General features: G+C 42.1%; 1 protein-coding gene across 6 annotated transcripts in view; it reads right to left on the bottom strand.

Moving 5' to 3' along the window:
* Positions 1-537: 537 nt before the first annotated feature.
* The window catches only part of LOC118387766 (SH3 domain-binding protein 2-like), a 29,569-nt gene continuing 9,536 nt past the window's right edge, over positions 538-20,570 (bottom strand). For 4 of the 6 annotated variants that reach the window (XM_052525838.1, XM_035776458.2, XM_035776460.2 and 1 more), the window contains exons 2-13: positions 14,991-15,130; positions 13,887-13,989; positions 11,788-11,908; positions 11,626-11,693; positions 11,307-11,392; positions 11,153-11,227; positions 3,706-4,348; positions 3,457-3,577; positions 3,147-3,202; positions 2,870-2,945; positions 2,693-2,752; positions 538-1,358 (exon numbers count right to left, since the gene is read on the bottom strand). In XM_052525838.1, coding sequence (XP_052381798.1) covers positions 1,221-1,358; positions 2,693-2,752; positions 2,870-2,945; positions 3,147-3,202; positions 3,457-3,577; positions 3,706-4,348; positions 11,153-11,227; positions 11,307-11,392; positions 11,626-11,693; positions 11,788-11,908; positions 13,887-13,989; positions 14,991-15,126 — 1,683 coding nt within the window. In that variant the 5' untranslated portion in view covers positions 15,127-15,130 and the 3' untranslated portion in view covers positions 538-1,220. Of the gene's footprint in view, positions 1,359-2,692; positions 2,753-2,869; positions 2,946-3,146; positions 3,203-3,456; positions 3,578-3,705; positions 4,349-11,152; positions 11,228-11,306; positions 11,393-11,625; positions 11,694-11,787; positions 11,909-13,886; positions 13,990-14,990; positions 15,131-19,699; positions 20,565-20,570 lie in introns of those variants that run through there. The other 2 variants (XM_035776457.2, XM_035776456.2) reach the window with 2 other exon arrangements.

Here is a 20,570-nt window from a genome sequence, read left to right on the forward strand (position 1 = left end):
CAATAAAATAACAATAACGAGGCTATATACAAGGGGTACCGGTACCAAGTCAATGTGCAGGGGTACAGGTTATTCGAGGTAATTGAGGCAATATGTACATGTAGGTAAGGGTATAGTGATAGGAGCTATGATTTCACCTTAAATACTTTATACTGAACAAAGTATACTTGTAATTACGTGGCTGTTTATTATTGTCTGTGACTCAACATAAATCTATTTTTTCATAATTAAACAAAAACTGTAGTCGACAGTAGGGTCTATGTAATTCTTATTTTCAATGACAGCCTAGGAACAGTGGGTTCACTGCCTTGTTCAGAGGCAGAATTACTTATTTTTTTACTTGTCAGCTTGGGGATTTGATCTTGCAACCTTTTGGTTACTAGTCCAACACTAACCACTAGGCTACCTGCCACCCCATTTACATGGCACAGCACCAAACAGCGCCACCCAATGGAATCGTCACCTGCCCTCTGCTGTTATCCAGTTACACATTAAAAAAACAATATAATCAGAAAGAATTTTACCAAATATTTTTTTTACAATGCATTTAATTTACATATCACAAATGGACAGTTCTGTACAGTGCAATAGGATGTGTGGACAGTTTGATAGCATACTGTCATCATTATCTAAGCGTTTTAAAATATAACTTTTTTTCTGAAGATAATATGATACATTTCATAAACTTTATGGAATAAATAAGTGATTTACACATAATTGGTCCTCAATGCGTAATGCAAAACCAGTGTTAAATATTCCAACATTAATGTGCAGTGAACCCACAAATCTTCACATTTGCTTGTATTCTGAACACTACAACAGTGCTATCCAGTGTAATGACAGACCTTTAGAGTACTAGTCCTGCAGCAGTCCTCACATAATACATCTTTGTTCTGTATATAGAGCTCATTGTCCCCCTCACATATACCATATTTTCTTCACAACTGCAACCATGTGCACTCATTGCACCTCTGCCCAAGCGTTGTTTAGGGCTAGATCCCATGCCATGACGCTCATCAGAATCACTCCAACAAATACTCAGGCTTAGTTACAGATATGCACCAATCTGACTTGCCCTACAGGGGGCAGTGTCATTTAGTTTCTACCACAGCAGGCTTCAACTGTAGTTCATGACAGTTGCAGAACCGTATTAGATGCCCAAAAGGAGAGAGTCCGTTTGAGCGGATGAGGCAATGGCCTCAGGCAGAGTCAGGACAGGGTCATCTGGGCATGATGTAACCATATGGCTGCTGCAGACACAGAGAGTTGTGATTGGGTAGAGGGTGGATATAGTAGTGCTCCACTAGGGCCGACAGGGAGGAAAATGTCATCTCAAACTCCAGGAACACCCGGGAGTCCTAAACCATAAACACATTGAAATTCACATCAAACAAGACAGATATGGTACTGGAATCCTATCATTTATTATTGATTGAGTCAGACAATCGACATGCTAGACAGCCTTAACCAAGATTTGAGTTTTAGTGAGGTCCGGTAGCTTAATTTCTATACAATTAAAAAACTTACAAATGCTATTTGGAGAACAGCAAAAACAAGCAAAAAGTACCCCAGCCATTATCACCTTGGCTGCTGTAGGTTCATTCACCTCAGTCGATCTACAAACACATAGCCTATTAGCCACTGTAATGTTATTCCCCTGAAAGGGAGGAAATATGAGAAATGATTCACACTGACACGTGGCATCAGAGACATTTTTAGAACTGAACTGTTAGCATTTTAATGTTGGCCTATAGGGAAGATAGGCCATGTGGAGATGTTCATATTGAAACATGTCTTTTCAACTTCCTAACTTGTTTGATCAAATTAGTACCGATTGTCTCAGGGGACCCCACATGAGTGCCCGACCCCAAGTTTGGGATCCACTGTACTAACCTCTCTGCTCCTCTCTCTCCGTCTCCTCTGCTTCCTCCTGCATACATTGCAGACTGCCTCAGCCTCACCACTAAGCGCCACATCACTGTCTGTCTCAGTGGCCTACTCTCTATAAACTTATTATGAGAACTTTGTAGGCTAGCGTATTTTTTGCTCCTGCTGAAGTAGGCTCTGTTTAACGTTAGCTTCTTAATTCATCCTTCTAGCTGGCTAAGTAATACTAGCCAGAGCCTTCAACGTTACTGCAATAGAAGTGTGTGCCGGCAGTTAGCCACCTGATTGACTGACATCTATAAGTGACTATTTACCAGTTGTGCACTCATTCTCTGAGATTCATTTTCTGTTTGTTTGGGGGATGTTTGTAGACATGGCAGGAGTCGCGGGATGCTTTTAAAATGCGGATGGTTTTAACATGTTTTTTTTTCTTTCGGTATCTTGCAAACACGCTGTCTGCAGGGTCTTCAGTTGCCTACTTGAGGGTACACCGATCTGGGGTAGTTAGTTTCTCGTCTCAGGCCGTTTGAGAGAGTGGTGAATGTGCTACTAAGAAGGCTTATCCGGGAGGCAAATCCAGGGGGATGCAGGCGAACATAACGAGCCTGGATCAACGTTCTGAGCTTTGATCAACGCTGGGGCCATATTTCGATGTTGACCCGTAATTGATTTTCTTTGTTGTGTACAAAATATATATTTTTATTATCATTTTTTTTTTTCAAATTATAAAAAATGACCGGACCTCTGTGTACTCATGTGTAGTTACGGGCATGGGTAGACAGAAAGTAAAGACAGTGGTTCTGACCTCCTCAAAGAGCCTGTAGTTTCTGGCCTTGCACAGATCCACATCCCACACCACCAGCACCTGATTCAATGAGAACAAATGTACATTGTTTACTAAAGCAGTTTCTTTTTAATATTCATTGTGTGATGTGTGGTGAATCCCTAGATGTTTATGCATCACAGCATGCACATGTTGTACCTTGGATGTCTTTGATCCTGAGTTCCTGAAGCAGTAGAGACCATCCTGCGGTGAACTGGAGCTTTCCATAAATAACCTGCAATTAAAGCACAATAATGATGTATTTCAGTAAGACTGCATTCAGACGTGCTCTGCTCTTCTCCCAAGAGAAAACAGAGACATGATAGTCAGAAAGAGATTCCCCGATCGAACATTAGTGGGCGTTAAAGACTGTTACACAAAAAGGAACAAGGAGGATTTAACAAATGTTCAATACAGAAATGGTTTATTGTCTTACTTTTCAACACTGCTTGTTTCTGTTATGTCCACAAACACAGAATCCGGTAATTGAACCTGAGGTCAGAAACATGTGTCAAAAACAACAAACGACAGACATAAAGGAGGTTAGAATTGTGTCAGCAGGCCAAGACTAATCTGTAGTACACGGAACATGATTGTGCGATGAGATTATGGAATTTGCAGTGAAACAAGGGCATGCACTCACCACCGAGTAAAGACACTAAACTCAACACAAAACATAACAGATGTGTTTCTCTCGTAGCCTGTGTACACAAGAGTGATAGTTGATGGAGAATATGGCCACTTACATTCTCATAGTCTTCATCAGAGTCATTGTCGATGCCCTTGGATGGATCCCTGTTCTTTCTTAAAGAGGCAGGCACCTCGTCCACTGAGGTTCGGAAGCTTTGTCCATCTGGAGAGGATCTTCTGAGAAGAAGTGGGTGTTTTAACCTTCATCTTAAACGGTGCTATATATTTTTGCATGATTACAATATAACAACCTTGAAATCAAACTGTAGTTCAGAGCAAAAAGTAAAGCCTTTGCAGACACTTACTGTGCTGACCCTCTAGGTTGTTTAGGCATGGTTGCCGGACATGGAGATTTCGCTAGGAGGGGTGGCTTGTACTGTCCAGGCGTGTGGTTCAGTGCTGGCGAGGCCTGTGGTGGGAGATCTGGTGTTGACCTAGTGCTGTGGCAGTTGTTTCGAACACTTGGCATGTGACTGGGTGTGTTGCCATGGTAACCAGGTGGTCTAGGATTCAGCCCCATTTGCCTTTCCAGGTTGATGCAGATGGGCAGGGTGGCGGGAGACTTGAGGGTCACTGGAACATGGGGCTTCTTGTCTCTGTGGTCCCCCACAGGTAGGGTGGAGATGGACGTCTTCCCCATCATCATCTGCTTCTGAAGGCTGGCAATGGGAGTGGGAAGAGGGGTCTTAGGGCCCCTCACACTTCTCTCTGGGCTGTCCTTGTTTGGGATGTCCATGTGTCCATGTTGGTTGTGGCCGACCTCACCCAGCTTGGGTCTAGGTAATACCGGGGACATTTTCTTTGGAAGGGGGCTGGAGAGGGTCCTGTTGGGGACAGGGGCAGGGGCAGGTTGGGGGAGACCTTTGCAGAATCCTGATTTTGATTCTTGTCTAAACTGGCATGGGAGTGGAGGAGGATGGTATGATGGTGGTGGAACAGTTAGTCTTCCTTCAACAGTAAAAAAAGAAGATATTCAGTGATAGGTACTAGAAACAGTAGGAAACATGGACTTCCTAAATTGTTGACAACTTTGTTGAGAGTTGAGAGACAATGTTGTTTCAGTGGTAGTTATCGTTTAGCTATAGATACAGTGCCTTCGGAAAGTATTCAGACACCTTGACTTTTTCCATTTTTTGTTTAGTTACAGCCTTCTTCTAAAATTGATTAAATAAATACAAATTCTCATCAATCTACACACAATACCTTATAAAGACAAAGTGAAAACAGGTTTTTCGAAATGTTTGCAAATGTATTAAAAATCAAATGATTTGCATAAGTATACAAACCCTTTGCTATGAGACTCGAAACTGAGCTCAGGTGCATCCTGTTTCCATCAATCATCCTTGAGCTGTTTCTACAACTTGACTGGAGTCCACCTGTGGTAAATTCAATTGTTTGGACATGATTTGGAAAGGCACACATCTGTATATATAAGGTCCCACAGTTGACAGTGCAAGTCAGAGCAACAACCAAGCCATGAGGTCAAAGGAATTGTCTGTAGAGCTCTGAGACAGGATTGTGTGGAGGCACAAATCTGGGGAAGGGTACCAAAGAATGTCTGTAGCGTTGAAGGTCCCCAAGAACACAGTGGCCTCAATCATTCTTAAATGGAAGAAGTTTGGAACCACCAAGACTCTTCCTAGAGCTGGCCACCCGGCCAAACTAAGCAATAGGGGGAGAAGGGCCTTGGTCAGGGAGGTGACCAAGAACTCGATGGTCACTCTGACAGAGTTCCTCTGTGGAGATGGGAGAACCTCCCAGAAGGACAACCATCTCTGCAGCAATCCACCAATCAGGCCTTTATGGTAGAGTGGCCAGACGGAAGCCACTCCTCAATAAAATGCACATGACAGCCTGCTTGGAGTTTGTCAAAAGGCACCTAAAGACTGTCAGACCATGGGAAACAAGATTTTCTGGTCCGATGAAACCAAGATTGAAATATTTGGCCTGAATGCCCAGCGTCAAGTCTGGAGGAAAGTAGCAGGGACTGGGAGACTAGTCAGGATCGAGGGAAAGATGAACAGAGCAAAGTACAGAGATCCTTGATGAAAACCTGCTCCAGAGCGCTCAGGACCTCAGACTGGGGTGAAGGTTCATCTTCCAACAGGATAACGACCCTAAGCACACAACCAAGAAAACGCAGGACAGATTTCAGGACAAATCTCTGAATGTCCTTGAGTGTCCCTGACAGAGCTTGAGAGGATCTGCAGAGAATAATGGGAGAAACACCCCAAATAGCGGTGTGCCAAGCTTGTAGCGTCATACCCAAGAAGACTCGAGGCTGTAATTGCTGCCAAAGGTGCTTCAACAAAGTACTGAGTAAAGGGTCAGAATACTTATGTAAATATCATATTTCAATGTTTTCTTTTTATACATTTGCTATTGTGTTTTATAAAAACTGTTTTTACTTTGTCATTATGGGGTATATGGTGTAGATTGATGAGTGGAAAAAACAATTTAATCAATTTTAGAGTAAGGCTGTAACGTAACAAAATGTGCAAAAAGTCATGGGGTCTGAATACTTTCCGGATGCACTGTATACATGTACACACTACCGGCCAAAAGTTTTAGAACACCTACTCATTCAAGGGTTTTTCATTATTTTTTACTATTTTCTACATTGTAGAATAATAGTGAAGACATCACAACTATGAAATAACACATATGGAATCATGTAGTGACCAAAAAAGTGTTAAACAAATCAAAATATATTTGAGATATGAGATTCCTCAAATAGCCACCCTATGCCTTGATGACAGCTTTGCACACTCTTTGCATTTTCTCAACCAGCTTCATGAGGTAGTCACCTGGAATGGATTTCACTTAACAGGTGTGCCTTCATAAAAGTTAACTTGTGAAATGTCTTTATTTCTTAATGTGTCTGAGCCAGTCAGTTGCGTTGTGACAAGGAGGGGGTACAGAAAAAAAGTCCATATTATGGCAAGAACAGCTCAAATAAGCAAAGAGAAATTACAGTCCATCATTACTTTAACACATGAAGATAAGTCAATCTGGAAAATGTCAAGAACTTGAACGTTTCTTCAAGTGCAGTCGCAAAAACCATCAAGCGCTATGATGAAACTGGCTCTCATGAGGACCGCCACAGGAAAGTGTGACGACCCTCCCACTCTGTCTGCCTTATTCTCTCTTTGTTCTTGTTTCCTTATTAGGATGCCGGTGGGCGGAGTTGGGAGGGTCGTCAGCTACATGGGAAACACCTGGGCCGGGTGTGTCCCAGGATAAATACACCACTTCCCCATTCATAGAGGAGACTCTCTCCATGCAGACACCTTTCTAGATTTTGTTGTGTTTCTTGGTGGTTTCTTGGTGGTTTCTTGGTGGTTTCTTGGTGGTTTCTTGGTGGTTTCTTGGTGGTTTCTTGGTGGTTTTTTGGTGGTTTGCTTTGGCACCTTTCAACACCCTGCATTGTCACATTCATGCATGCAAAACACTCACTTACACTACTGATCACACACACCATTGTATATTATATTTAGTTACTTATTTAATAAATATATATTTTTGTTACTCCTTATCTCCACGTTGTCTCCCTTTTGTTACGGGCTTTGAGCCGGTTCGTGACAAGTGGGGGCTCTGGGATTTTTGAACATATTGATTTGGGAGAACGTGGAGGTACGTGTTTGGTTTGCATATTTTGTTTGTTTGAGTTTGATAGGCCCAGTATTGGTTGCCTTTGTTTGGTTTGTGTGCTGCGTTGAAGAGAGATAATGGTTAGTTTCCAGGCCTTGCCTAGCCTGGAAACTCTTGTTCTACTTTCTGTTGGGACATCAGTCTGAGGTGAGTAATCGGCTGTGTACCTCAGTGGGAGATTTGGGTAGGGTAGTGGAACTTACTACTCGGAGCTATAGCTTTTTTCACCTCATAGGCTTAGCGACGTGTTTCATTTTTGGAATATGTTGGGCATGGTTAAATGTTTGTTATTTTTGTGTGCTGTCTGTGGACTGGAATTTGCCAGCATGCTGGGGAGTTTTTCCTTGCCAGGGGGCTACAGGGCGTAAATTCCCACCATAAATCCGCACGAAGACTAGGGTTGAGTTATTGTAGGAAGCTCCGTATCTCATCTCTCTTCTGTGGTGCTCAGGGTAATTGTCATTTCTCGGGTTGTGGTCTGGTGTGCTCAGCAGAGGGGAAGAGCGAGAATTTTGTTTAACTATGGCGTCTTATGCAGATGAGTTCATTCGCTTTCCATCAGAGGAATTGTTAAATTAGGTACTAAAGAATAGCTGTTGAAGGTCGTTGAACACAAGGTTGAAATTAGTGTTAAACGTCTAAAGAATTCTATTAGGTTAATATTGAAGGCCAATCTGATGGAGAGTGGTATTCTTGAAGATACCACTGGGCCAGCCTCTGCTGAGGACTCGTCTCCCCGTATCGTTACAATGGCCATTCCATCGGTTAGTCCTAGTAGTCTTCTTTTTGAACAGCAGAAAGAACTGCTTCTGTTACAGCTAGAGCATGATCGGGAGCATGATCGTGTAAAGTATGAAAAGGAATTGGCATTTAAAGAAGATATGGAGCGTGCTAAAATCAAGTTGCAACAAGAACGTTTAGAGTTGGTTATTGAAGGAAAGATCTCAGGGGAGAGTTTGTTCTGGGAAGGTGACCCAGATTTACCTAGGGGTAGTTCCTCTTTTGGTCGTGCCCCGGACACACTTGATATTGTTGGGAACTTACGGTTATTGCCACAGTTTAATGAAAAGGTCCCTGAGACATTCTTTTCGTTGTTTGAGCGTGTTGCTGACTCTAGGAATTGGCCTGATTCTGATCGCACTTTAATGTTGCAGTGTGTGCTGACTGGTAAAGCACAGGAAGCATATTCAGCTCTTAGTGTACACGACCATGGCAGTTATGATAAGGTTAAACCGGCTGTGTTACAGATTTATGATTTGGTCCCTGAGGCTTACCGCCAACGATTTAGAACTTTAAAAAGGGATGATAAACAGACTCGTGTTGAGTTTGCGCGATAATTATCTTTACAGTTTAATCGCTGGTGTTCCGTCTCTGCAGTTGTGACTTTCCAAGGGCTGTGTGATCTGATTATGTTGGAGCAATTTAAGGACACAATCCCTGATCGTATTGCCACGTAAATATAAACGAACAAAAAGTAAAGGATGTCGCTGAAGCTGCGGCTTTGGCGGACGAGTATGTGTTGACTCACAAAAGTGTCTTTGCAGAGCCCCGTATTCGGAATGAGTGGGGGTGTTAGGATAGATTTGGGCTTTGCTCACCGAGATACTTCGGTTCACAGGCAGAGTTCTATTCAAATAGGGATGAGCCTGACTCCCATGGTAAAGCTGACTTTGGTAAAGAGTGTCACTACTGTCGAGGTTCAGGTCATTGGAAAAACGAATGTCCACTTCTCAGGTCAAAGGATGCTTACGCTAAATCTAAGCCTACCGCATTAGCTGCGCCTGTTCCACATCAGTTCACTCATGACTCATTGCCTCAGGCCCAGGAGCATGTGAAAGTCCATATTGATCCAGACTATTTACCTTTCATTACGGAAGGTTTTGTGTCTATGTTAGGAAGTAAAGACCTAGTGCCAGTGAAGATCCTGAGAGACACAGGCGCCTCTGAAGAATTTGTGTTGGAGTCTGTGTTACCCTTTTCTGCTCAGACTGATTCGGAGAATAGTGTTCTAATTAGGGGAATAGGTTTGAACACTCTGTCAGTTCCATTGCATAAACTGATGTTGGATTGTGGGCTGGTGAAGTTGTTGTGGGGGTGCATCCTTCGTTGCCTATTGAGGGTATCAATGTTATCCTTGGGAATAACTTGGCTGGTGAGTGTGTATGGCCTGTCGTGTTTCCATCTCATTTGTTGTGATTCCTGATGAGTGTACATAGTTTACCAGAGGTGTGCAATGACTCGTTCTATGAGCCGTGGCGAACTGGTCACTGCGCCGATTAATGATGATGATAATAATACAAAGAAGTATGTCACTGTTTTCCCTGTTATCCCGTTATCTGTAACCGGCTCAGATCTAATCAATGCGCAACGGCATGACCCCACATTGGAAGAGTTGCGTGATCAAATTGTGCCCGTGGAACAGTTGGGAGATGTCGCCCATGGCTATTTTCTCCAAGAGGATGTCCTGATGAGAAAGTGGGTGTCTCATGGTAGTTGTTTTCTGGGGGAGGCAATTAGTCAGGTTGTTGTTCCAGTTAAGCTTTGTGAGTTGGTGTTGGCAACTTCTCACAATGACGTTGCTGGACATATGGGGGTGAGGAAAACCTACAATTGCATATTAAGACATTTCTTTTGGCCTAGATTAAAGAGGGATGTTTCTGATTTTATCAAAACCTGCCACACCTGTCAATTAACTGGAAAACCTAATCAAGCTATTAAGCCGGTACCATTGTTTCCTATTCCTGTACTTCCTCATTCATAGAGGAGACTCTCTCCATGCAGACACCTTTATGTATTTTGTTGTGTTTCTTGGTGGTTTTTTGGTTGTTTGCTTTGGCATCTTTCAACACCCTGCATTATCACGTTCATGCATGCAAAACACTCACACTACTGATTACACACACCACTGTATATTATACTTAGTTATTTAATTAATGTATATTTTGTTACTCCTTATCTCCACATTGTCTTCCTTTTGTTACGGGCTTTGAGCCGGTTTGTGACAGAAGGAAGACCCAAAGTTACCTCTGCTGCAGAGGATAAGTTCATTCGAGTTACCAGCCTCAGAAATTGCAGCCCAAATAAATGCTTCCCAGAGTTCAGGTAAAAGACACATCTCAACATCAACTGTTTAGAGACTGTGTGAATCAGGCCTTCATGTTTGAATTGCTGCAAAGAAACCACTTAAGGACACGAAGAAGAGACTTGCTTGGGCCAAGAAACACAAACAATGGACATTAGATTTTTGGAAATGTGTCCTTTGGTCTGGAGTCCAAATTGGAAATTTTGGGTTCCAACTGCTGTGTCTTTGTGAGACATGGTGTGGGTGAACAGATGATCTCTGCATGTGTATTTCCCACCGTAAAGCATAGAGATGGGGGTGCTTTGCTGGTGACACTGTCTGTGATTTATTTAGAATTCAAGGCACACTTAACCAGCATGGTTACCACAGCATTCTGCAGCGATACGCCATCCCATCTGGTTTGTGCTTAGTGGGAATATCATTTGTTTTTCAACAGGACAATGACCCAACACACCTCCAGGCTGTGTAAGGGCTATTTTACCAAGAAGGAGAGTGATGGAGTGCTGCATCAGATGACCTGGCTTCAACATTCCCCTGACCTCAACCAAATTGAGATGGTTGGGATGAGTCGGATTGCATATTTAAGAAAAAGCAGCCAACAAGTGCTCATCATATGTGGGAACTCCTTCAGACTGTTGGAAAAGCATTCCAGGTGAAGCTGGTTGAGAGAATGCAAAGAGTGTGCAAAGCTGTCATCCAGGCAAGAGGTGGCTCAAATATAAAATATATTTAGATTTGTTTAACACTTTTTGGGTTACTACATGATTCCATATGTGTCACTTCATAGATTTGATGTCTTCACTATTATTCTACAATGCAGAAAATAGTATAAATGAAGAAAAACCCTTGAATGAGTAGGTGTTGTAAAACTTCTGACCAGTAGTGTATGTACGGTCGCAAATGGAGCCAAATGGGACCATTAGTTTGAATTGTGATGACATGCCAGTCCCATCAAGGGCTGTCTATCACAGTTATAGCACCTTTCAGCACCAAACTCAAAGATATTTATTATTTAGTACCTGTATAAGTTGGTGGGCTATCTGGTTTTTCATAGTCATCTTCATCCTCATCTTCTTCATCCTCTAATATATAATCTAGGCAAGAAAACACACACAAAATGGTCAGTGCACAGAATTAATTGTATGAAACAATGTTGTGAGTGCTGTCACTTACTGTCTCCTGGGTCATCATGGGCATGTGTTATGTCCATGGGGCTCTCGATCGATCCATAGAAGCTGTCTGCATCACTTTCAGAGTCACTATGTCAACAGAGAGAGGACCACATCAATCGCCCTCTATTGAATTGATTCACTGACCATGCATTCACTGACTCCCATTCATACTTTTTGTAACACAGCAAGAGGTATCCTACAAGATCAAACCTGCATGCTCAGAAAGTTAATCGGAGCATGCAGCCAAACTGTCTACCATTTATCAGAAAGAGCAAGTGACCGCAGATGGTGTGTTTGTGTGAAGGGATGTGTTGACTTACTTTGGAATATATGACTCCATTCTGTCATTATAGTGATCAATTTCTTTTCGCAGGTTTCGCATCCATTTCTGTTAGTAGACAGAAATAACCGCGATTACATGATCTATGTATTGCTGTAATGTTACTAGGAATGTGAGAGGTTCTGTACATATCACCCCTCACCCTTCTCTCTTCCTCGTTGGCTGCTGAGAAGCAATAGGTCCGGTGCTTCTTACTACTGAAGTGGACGATTTTGAAGGGAAACACATTATTGGAGGTGGTCTCTTCTGCTGCCCTCATCACCCTGCCAACGAGAGAAATAGAAACTGAAACAGCACCTTGGAGAAGACCACATCCATTATATGGATATGCCCTCACCCGCTAGTAACTTCTGCTGATTCATTAAGCTCTGCCCACTATAGTGTTGTCCTGTCAGAACTGGATGTTAAGGCCCATATCTATACACTTTGAAACCACAAACACACGTGCGGACACATCTGCTTCCGTATGACGATGTTTATATCACAGTGGATATGTTCGATGGCTGCACAACACTTCAAGATAGAAAAACAAAATGGGAGAGTCCGTCACTACACAACTTGCATCTCCTCGAGATGGCAGGTGATCCTGCTCTGACATGAGGTGCGCAGGGCGGATCCCTGGAGAAACTCCCCAAGCTCCGTGAATGGTTGAACTTGGTTGAACGTGATAGGTGACTGTTAAGGGATTTTTAAAAATCAATAATGACTAATTATGTATACATTTCAATCAGGACTGACTAATCAGAATACTATTATGTTACTGTATATATATGAATTTTCTTTTTCATTTGGTAGAAATGAATTAACTTATTGTCAGACTGGCTAGAATGCTTATCTACACAGGAAGGCCTTGGTTCAGTCATAAATTGTCTAAATTGGTGAGAGAAGATGCGGGAAGGCTTGAGAACTATACTGCCATTGTACCAGAGTGGAGGAGAGACGGGACGTACTATGGTTTGCACAGATGAACGTGGTACCTTCAGGCATTTGGAAATTGCTCCCAAGGATGAACCAGACTTGTGGAGGTCTACAAATGTTTTTCTGAGATCTTGGCTGATTTCTTTTAACTTTCCCTTGATGTCAAGCAAAGAGGCACTGGGTTTGAAGGTAGGCCTTGAAATACAGCCACAGGTACACCTCCAATTGACTCAAATGATGTCAATTAGCCTATCAGAAGCTTCTAAAGCCATGACATAATTTTCTGGAATTTTCCAAGCTGTTTAAAGGCACAGTCAACTTAGTGTATGTAAACTTCTTACCCACTGGAATTGTGATAAGTGAAATAATTTGTCTGTAAACAATTGTTGGAAAAATTACTTGTGTCATGCACAAAGTAGATGTCCTAACCGACTTGCCAAAACTTGCCAAGACATTTGTGAAGTGGTTGAAAAATGAGTTTTAATGACTCTAACCAAAGTGTATGTAAACTTCCAACTTCAACTGTATATATATAAATTGGGGAGAAAAGGGGGTAAAAAAAATATATATATATTATTTTACCCCTTTTTCTCCCCAATTTTGTGGTATCCAATTGGTAGTTACAGTCCTTCGCATCCGAAACACAACCCAGCCAAGCTGCAATAAAGTTCCCTGTGTATGTTAACTCTCTGTGTGGTTGCTTTATTCCTTTGACTGGGAAAGGTTTTCAATGAGTCACAGACCAGTCAAATAGCTATATTAAAGCTCTATTTATGCAAGGCCAAAGTAGAGAGAAGAGACCCCAGATGTGTAATTACACAGTTACACAGTTCTAACGCTACCCCTATGGCACTGCAGCATGTGCCTTCAGGGGGAAGCAGTAGAAGGAGGAACTCAATGGACCACCACAGGCTAGGATTCCTCAGTGTCCACTTTCACTTTTCAAAATGTCAAACAGATATGGAGAAGAGGTGGTTTAACAGTGCCGTCTCTATTATTGACTTGTCACCTATGTAGGAATTAATATGACGAGTCCCCCCTGTGTTAGGTATTCGTAAGCGAAAACTCCTGACCTTTATAGAGAGGCTCTCATTTAGCAGGAAGTGGCACACCGACACTTAAGAAATGCTTTCACTGTCAGCAGACTTTCTCATCTGATCAGGATTTCTCAGCATAACAACCGATTGCAACTGACAATGGCAGCTGCATTTCAAACATTGATAATCATATGTAGGCCTATGGGAGAATGCCAACATGTTTTTGCAAAAAGTCTATTCAAATTCAGGTGCAAATGACAGCTGCATGACAATAGTGGACACTGACCTGTTGTAGCCATTGAGAGAGAAAGCTCCTTGTGGTGCAGGACTGGTGCTGCTCTTGAAATAATACAAACATCCCCTGTGGATGATTATATAGCGAAGAGGCCCTGTAAGAAAGAAAGATAACGTAAGGGAAAGTCTCACACATACAATAACCTAGGTATAATAGCAAGTATAAAGAGTTTCCTTCTAAAATGCTATGTATCCATTTTCAGACATGTTGGTAAATGTAGCCTTTATTGTTTAAAGAAATGATGAACGAGATTGGTGTGTTCTTTCAATATTTAATCATAGCATGAGGTCGTCCAATGAGAGACATCAAATTGGCCCACCGTCGTCCGGGTTTGGCCGGGGGTAGGCCGTCATTGTAAATAAGAATTTGTTCTTAAACTGACTTGCCTAGTTAAATAAAGGTTAAACAAACAAATAAAACACAACATGTATTTGTGTAAAATCTATCACTTGATGATTTCATTTCAGAGACAAATAATCAAGTTTTTTTGTTGCAAAATGCTATATATCCGCCTCTCTCTCAGATAAATAAGAAGCACTGCTACGCTTTATACAGTCAAATATAGTAAATAACTACAAGAAATGTACAAATGATAAATTTGTGACATCAATATTTGTTTATTTTTAAATCAATTAAATACAGTAATATGAGATCTGTATGTAAAACATTTACACTTGACATTTTGGTCATTTAGCAGACGCTCTTATCCAGAGCGACTTACCACATATCACATATCACATATCAAATACAGGATAAGAACATTCCATTCCAGATATAAAAAAAAATGTATATATAGCGTTAAACATTTAAAATCTATTCATGAAAAATCTGAGAACATCTAATATATTTCTGATGAAAAACAGGTGGATAAAATAGGTGGATATAGCGTTTTGGAAATAAACTCTTCATATGTTGTTCCTAATTTGACGAATCTCCAACCCCGCTCGAGGGGTGATGAACTAAACATTGTGATGAGATGAAAGTATGCAGTGCAACTCATCTCAGTCAGACCTTTGTCAGAATCCCTTGGTGCAGTGCACATTAATGTGCCATGAAAGTTATATATGTAATGTAATGTTATGTAGGGCTACTCACACTTCATAAGGCTGAACTGGCTCCCTCCCTTCTTGTGGAGGTACCCAGAGTGGCACACGCCTCCTGGCATGGTGAGTAGGTTCTGGGCCCCGATGGCCCTCATTGGAACAGGCCAGTAGATCTCTGCTGAAGCCATGTTTCTGAGGAGGACAGGGAGAGATAGAGAAATAACATGCCAAATAACACATTACACATCACAGAGCAGGCGGTGGTCTGAACGTATCTAACTTGACATTTCTGAGATGCAAACGCTAAAACAATATTTCAGCTGCTGCATTTCTCATTGAACCCAAGTCTGACAGTGAATTCTGAAACCTGATTGCATCAAAACAGCAACATCTCAATGAACAAATGGCACAAGGACTTGAGAATTCGGACCATGTCAACAAAATATCAACAGTCAAAAAGAAGTAATACTACTTCCCATCGCAGCTTTGAAACACCTCGGTCCTTGAAAGCATCTTACATCCTGACCCAATAACTTTCTCTCCACTTTGAAAGTTACAGAAGAAACACCATGACAATTCTACATACACTCTCAGGAAGAAAACGGTTCCAGAAGGGTTCTGCGGCTGTCCCCATAGGATAATCATTTTTGGTTCCAGGTAGAACTCTTTTGGGTTCCATGAAGGACCCTCTGTGGAAAGGGTTCTACATGGAACCAAAATGGGTTTTTCAAGTGAACAGAGCCAAACTGCCCTTTTCGGTTCTAGATAGCACCTTTTTAGCACCTTCAAATGAGCAAAGGGGTTCCCTTATGAGCACAGACGAAGAACCTTTTTCACTTCTAGATAACACACTTCTTTCCCTATTAGTTTAGACTTATAAACAAACAAACATCAAACAAACACCCCAGCCAACAGGTCTGCTACCCAACCTAAAACCCCAGTCATAATACCTGGGACCCCAGCAGCAGCTTACATCCTCTCCTGAGGGTCTGAACTGCTGAGCTCTTCCTGAGCATGCGGGCAGTTGAGAGAACACACTAAGGCAGACTCAGAGAGACACACACACACCACACTCTCCTCTAAATCTCTAAAACCCCAATACAGCCAAAAACCTGCAGTCTCGAGCCTTGACCCTAAACCAGACAAGCAAACAGGAAACTGGACGTTTCCTCTGTAATGTGTCTCATGCCCTTTCAGAGCTGTTGATTGCACCCTGTGTGGTATGCTTCCTGCTTGGCAGCCCTGTGTGCCTGCCTTGTCTTTCCTCGGCCTGGCGATGGCTGCCTGCCTTCTGGGAGGGACAACTGCCTCCAGACACAAAGACAAATATACTAACAAGGGAAGAAAAATAGGCAATTTTACAAATTTTTACAAATGACTGCCGAGCACCAACGGAAGGGATTGGGTTTAACATTTAGATCCAAGGGACAGGTGCAGGGGAGTAGTGTCTGACTGTTAGAGGAGAATGGAAAAGAGGAGACCGTAAGCTGCATCTCTCCCCAGAGTAAATCATAGGTCGTTGAACTTTCCAAGAGAAGAAACAGACAGGCGGGGAGGTTCAATAAGGATGCAGGAATATAGCTTAGTCTCCAGGCAGCAGGTAGCCTAGTGGTTAGAGTGTTGGGCCAGTAACCAAAAGGTTGCTAGATGAAATCCCTGAGCTGACATGGTAAAAATGTGTTCTTCTGCCCCTGAACAAAGCAGTTAACCCACTGTTTCTAGGCTGTCATTGTAAATCAGAATTTGTTGTTAGCTGACTTGCCTAGTTAAATATAACCCCAAAATTGTCTGATTAGTGGATTAGGCCGGGGAAGAAAATTATGAATTATTCCTGCAAAATGTGTTTATGCTCCTTTTCTTTAGCGTCTATATTGGCATCTGATGAGGCAAGCAGATTGGAGTGTTTAGGACGCAGCAGGCTGGCTTGGTTATTTCTGACCTATTTGTGGTGCCTGCTCCAAGTGGACTTAAAAGGACAACAGCAGCCTTTATCTGTCCTGTTCTGATGTTTGTGTAGTTGTTGTGTAGTTTCCACTGGAAAGCAATAACCACTGTTCAAAAGGCATACAGGGTGTGGGACCTATGGACGGACTCACCCTGACTGCATGCTCTGACTATTTGTGGTGTTGGATATGCGTGGTTGTAAAGAGGACTAGGAACTTGTACTCTCTTATTTACAATGGAAAAACATCAGTATCCTTAACTGTATCATAACCTTTGACGTACATGTCCCAGCCACAGTGTTACCAAATGCAACTTTATGATTACATCTCTGCTCTTGCAGACGTCTGCCCAGCTGTTGGTGAACGAAAAACGAATTGCAGGTGGATCCATCACAGTCCTATGAAGAATGTCGACGAGCATAGTCTCACAGGTGTACAACACTCACAACTGTTGGACATGTCTTTAAAGGAGAAGTCCACTAAAAAACTATCTGTTGGTATTTGTTTAATTAGTCCACTGTTGATACAGTCCCAGAATGTTGCATGTCAGCAAGTTTTCAAGATATAGAACTTTCAAAATACAGAAAGTGTCACGGTATGATACATTTTGGGAATGTATTAACAGTGGAATAATGAAACAAATAACAAAATATAGTTTTTGAGTGGTATTTTCCTTAAAGGAGTCGGCCTACTCCACAGGCCATATAGGGGAACGTGATGAGTTTCCGACAACACATAGTACTTTCATTTCTTTCAGCCTTCCCTCATGGCATTCCATGCTGTAGCAGCAACCATTTCATTTAGCTTTTGTGGGGAGCTTGGCTTTCTCCCGCATCACTTCCTGTCTCCCAATATGAGCATGTTCTCCACACAGGGAGGCAGTGTGTGTGCCCAGAAAACAAATACTGTAAAAAAGCATCAACATGACAAAACAAGAACCAGCTCCTCTCTTTGGAGATTCAGGACTAAGTTTTAGTTTAGGGGATGTGTTCCTTTTACTTTCCTGAACATGTAAATCACAATCAGAGAGTAAGAAAGTGATCAAGTGAAAGTGCACGTTCCTATATAGGAGTGCCCAGTGCTTCATTTGAGTACCTCTCCGTTTTTGTCCACATGAGCCTGCAACTCTCATCTCGCCAGCATTGCACTTCATCATTTATTTCCTTATAGAATCATAGCCACGCGAAGGGTTCGAAGCTGCAGCACGCCTGATAAATGTAAATACATTTAAATAAAGTTACTGCAGTCTGTTCAGAAATAAATGAAATAATTCAGAATAGCCTACTACACCATGAGGGAGCCTCAAATTTGACCACAGAGGATAAATAGCTTATTTTAAAAATAGCCTAGTGGAGTGTAGCCCAATAACAAGGCATAGCCTACGCTTGAGAAATCTGTCAATGAACAAACAGCATGCAGACAAAACTTGCCTTTCGCAATATTTCAAATAGCCTACAATCGCGGCAAAATAAAGGTTGGAAAACAAATCGCTCCTGCTGAAAAGAAAATACTATAACCTGTCAGCTGTAGGCTACCAAAATATTTGATAAACTTCCAAATATTGTTTTACAAGTAAAACGAGAGAGAGGTGAGTCAGTGAAACTGGAACGCATTTTTAGGACTATCATTTCCTCCTCATATTGTAGCATACAACAGGGGCGCAACATTGTTTTAAGAAGTTAGGGGGCATAATTACTATTATATATTTGTTTTATCCACTCGGATAAACACTCCAAACAGCCTACCCGAATGCTCAGAGGTGTCTGCATGGTCCTAAAGCACAACATTGTTTTGTATCACATTCCATGATAAAACTGGCACATTTTACAATTTGTCCCCAGTGAAAGTTGCGCTCCTGGCATACAATATGTATCTCCACATACCTAGGCCTAGGCTATTGATGGATTCAAGACGAAGTCGTTTTCATTGATCTCAGATTCTCAGTTTGTCAGTGTCAAAGTAGTCTGTCATTTCGATCACTTGTGCGGTATTATGGTGCTTTCAAGCCTGGGAACCCTTTAGAAATCCAGAGTTGGATGACCGTTCAAAGCTAATTTTCCCAGTCGGAGCTTGTTTTTTCCCCGATTTCCCAGTTGTCTTGAATGCACTGAAGTCGGAAGTCGGAGATTTCCCAGCTCCGAGCTCCCAATTGTTTTGAACTCAGCATTAAAAAAAGATTATGCCAAAGTCTCCAGTCATGTAAAAGAAGGTAGAATTGCATGAAATGGGTTTATTTTCACAGACCCCAGGCCACATTTATTTTGCCCCATGTGTGCAACTTCTGTAAGTGCCATTAAGCAAATGTGATAATATTCATGCAATGCTCCCCAGGTCACCCACCTCTCATGCTCACTTTTTGTTTCCCGACACCTTCCAATTTACAAATTAAGCACTGTGAGAATGTGATCTTGTTTCGTGTAAACAGGACTCATTATGACTAGCACACCAATGGTTGGATGTAAACAGTTGAACACACAAAATAACCGTTGCTTCATAAGTCCCAATAAAATAAGCTGTCCAGCAGTTAAATTGATTACATATCAGTGTGTTTGTTGCCTCATAAAGTCATTGTTAGGAGAGGTTGATAGTTGAAACAATCCTAGCCATCCTCTTCCACACCAGTAGGGGTATTTTTCATCAATACCAGGTGCTTGAGATCAACCGGACCTCAATGGCACCTTAATAATACAGTCTTCTTTCTCTTTCACTGCATCACCAAATACTCAGAAACTGAGTAGGTAGGAAAGTAGGTAGGAAAAAAGGTAAGAAATTCGGTAGGAAAGTAGGTAGGAAAGTCAGAAAGATTTACGCCACTTACATGCTATTCCGTTCCCAACACATTCTCACACGGCTCGCTTGCAAGGAGAAACAACCTATTTTGTCTTACTGACACATCCATTGATGGTGCAGGGCACTTCTCGCTACCATGTTCTCTCTGGCAGGTCGCGGAGACAGACGGAAGACAAGGACAGACGGACAGACCGCCAGAGTGTGCTGCTGTACAGATATATAGATTGATACTCCAGACAGACAGAGCCTGGAGGGGCCGTCTGTCTGTGGTCTGAGGAACTGCCTGCCTGCTCAGACGCATCGACTAATTTCCGGAGGGCCTCGTCTCAGAGCCCACACTCCACATTGGCCGACGTGCCTGAGCAGCTACTTCCTGCCCGTAGCTCATCAGCCAACAGTGCCACAGAGCTGAGTGTTGGGGGGACTTTCCACCTCCATGCACCATGGAACAATGAAATGGACACAAACAAAATATCCTGAGTGCCACTATGACCTATAGACAGAACACCATGTGTCCTGTATTCTACAGTGTGTATCCAAATCACACGCATTGGCGAGTAATACACTGTATCAACCATGTGTAATAAGATCAAATAAACATATATTACACACTAATAGCACTAACTACTTTTTGACTTTCTAGTGTCGTTTGAGCCACATCCTGTGTAGTCCCAAGACCAATAGCCAAATAAAAGACATAGCTGGTTGAACAGGTGGTTCGTTTCTGGTATTAGCATGGCCTATTTAGGAGTGATCCATGAGTTTCCAAGGAAATACCTAACAGATTTGAAAGATGTTGCACAAGGAAAAACACTGTGTTCCATAGATCTTTCCACAAAACAGACTATTAATATAACCGGCTGCTAAATTCCGTTTACTTGACCGGAATATGGTGCTTA

This window comes from Oncorhynchus keta, chromosome 9 (assembly GCF_023373465.1).
Source record: "Oncorhynchus keta strain PuntledgeMale-10-30-2019 chromosome 9, Oket_V2, whole genome shotgun sequence".
Taxonomy (NCBI): domain Eukaryota; kingdom Metazoa; phylum Chordata; class Actinopteri; order Salmoniformes; family Salmonidae; genus Oncorhynchus; species Oncorhynchus keta.